Source organism: Penaeus monodon, chromosome 30, assembly GCF_015228065.2.
Source record: "Penaeus monodon isolate SGIC_2016 chromosome 30, NSTDA_Pmon_1, whole genome shotgun sequence".
NCBI lineage: Eukaryota > Metazoa > Arthropoda > Malacostraca > Decapoda > Penaeidae > Penaeus > Penaeus monodon.
The window spans coordinates 31,326,960-31,327,872 of NC_051415.1; the positions used below are offsets into that span (position 1 = coordinate 31,326,960).

At 43.7% G+C, this 913-nt stretch overlaps 2 protein-coding genes across 2 annotated transcripts in view; both read left to right on the plus strand.

Moving 5' to 3' along the window:
• LOC119592419 (MAM and LDL-receptor class A domain-containing protein 1-like) overlaps window positions 1-913 on the plus strand; it is a 4,574-nt gene that overhangs the window by 3,133 nt on the left and 528 nt on the right. The window contains exons 9-10 of the mRNA XM_037941241.1: window positions 173-389; window positions 722-906. Coding sequence (XP_037797169.1) covers window positions 173-389; window positions 722-906 — 402 coding nt within the window. The remainder of the gene's footprint in view (window positions 1-172; window positions 390-721; window positions 907-913) is intronic.
• Window positions 755-913, plus strand: part of LOC119592420 (MAM and LDL-receptor class A domain-containing protein 2-like) — a 7,391-nt gene continuing 7,232 nt past the window's right edge. Inside the window, exon 1 of the mRNA XM_037941242.1 lies at window positions 755-906. The gene's annotated coding sequence lies outside the window, so the exon portion shown is untranslated. The remainder of the gene's footprint in view (window positions 907-913) is intronic.

Below are 913 nucleotides of genomic sequence, written 5' to 3' on the forward strand. Positions count from 1 at the left end.
ATACTTTGGAGTACGGTTGTTTGCTTTCTGTGCTTCGAAAACGGTTAGCTTTGACGGATCTATCCACGTACAACTGTTCGTTCTATTCGTATCCAGAAAGACTGTCTTGAAACACAACACAGCTTTCAGTAAAAACACACCACATGGTTTAACATTTCTTTCCCTTTACCAGGCCACTACATGTACGCTGACACGAGCATCTGGGGCGCTGGGGCATTCACAAGCCTCTTCTCTCCTCAAATCTACGACTTACCGGAGGCGTGTGTAGCCTTCATGTACTTCAGCACAAAGCTCGATCAGCTCCAGGCCTGGTTACACACCGAGGGCAATCCTGACCCGATAAGCATTGCGAACTTCTCTGCTCCGTTTAATGGCTGGTCTGGCGCAAGGTATGGTATTTTGTTATTTAATTATGCCTTTCTCTACCTATTCATTTATTCATGTGCCTATCTGTGTGTTGATCAGTTCGTTTATTTGTTGACAAGTTTAATCATTCGGACAATTCTTCTCTTTTTCGAAATACTGTTTAAATGATTTGCTGCGATTTGGTAACGTTACTCCATATTTGAATTTCTATTGCAAATACACCCAACACTTTGATATATGAATGAATGAAAAATCATCATTCACTACGTACATAGGCCTTCACATACCCTCCACGTACAAACACCTAATTTGTTAAACGCAATTTTCTTACATCATCACCACAATTTTCCCGCAGGATGACCGTCCTCGCAGAAGGTGGCTGGCAGGTGGAATTCAGAGTCACTGTTGGAAATGACAACGGCTTTGTTGGCATTGATGACGTCATTCTGAGTCCCGACGCCTGTCCCGATCCTGTTTCCTGTGACTTCGAAGATGGCAGTTGCTTGTGGCAGAACTTCGGGGGAAATAGTTGGATCACGGGTGAGTT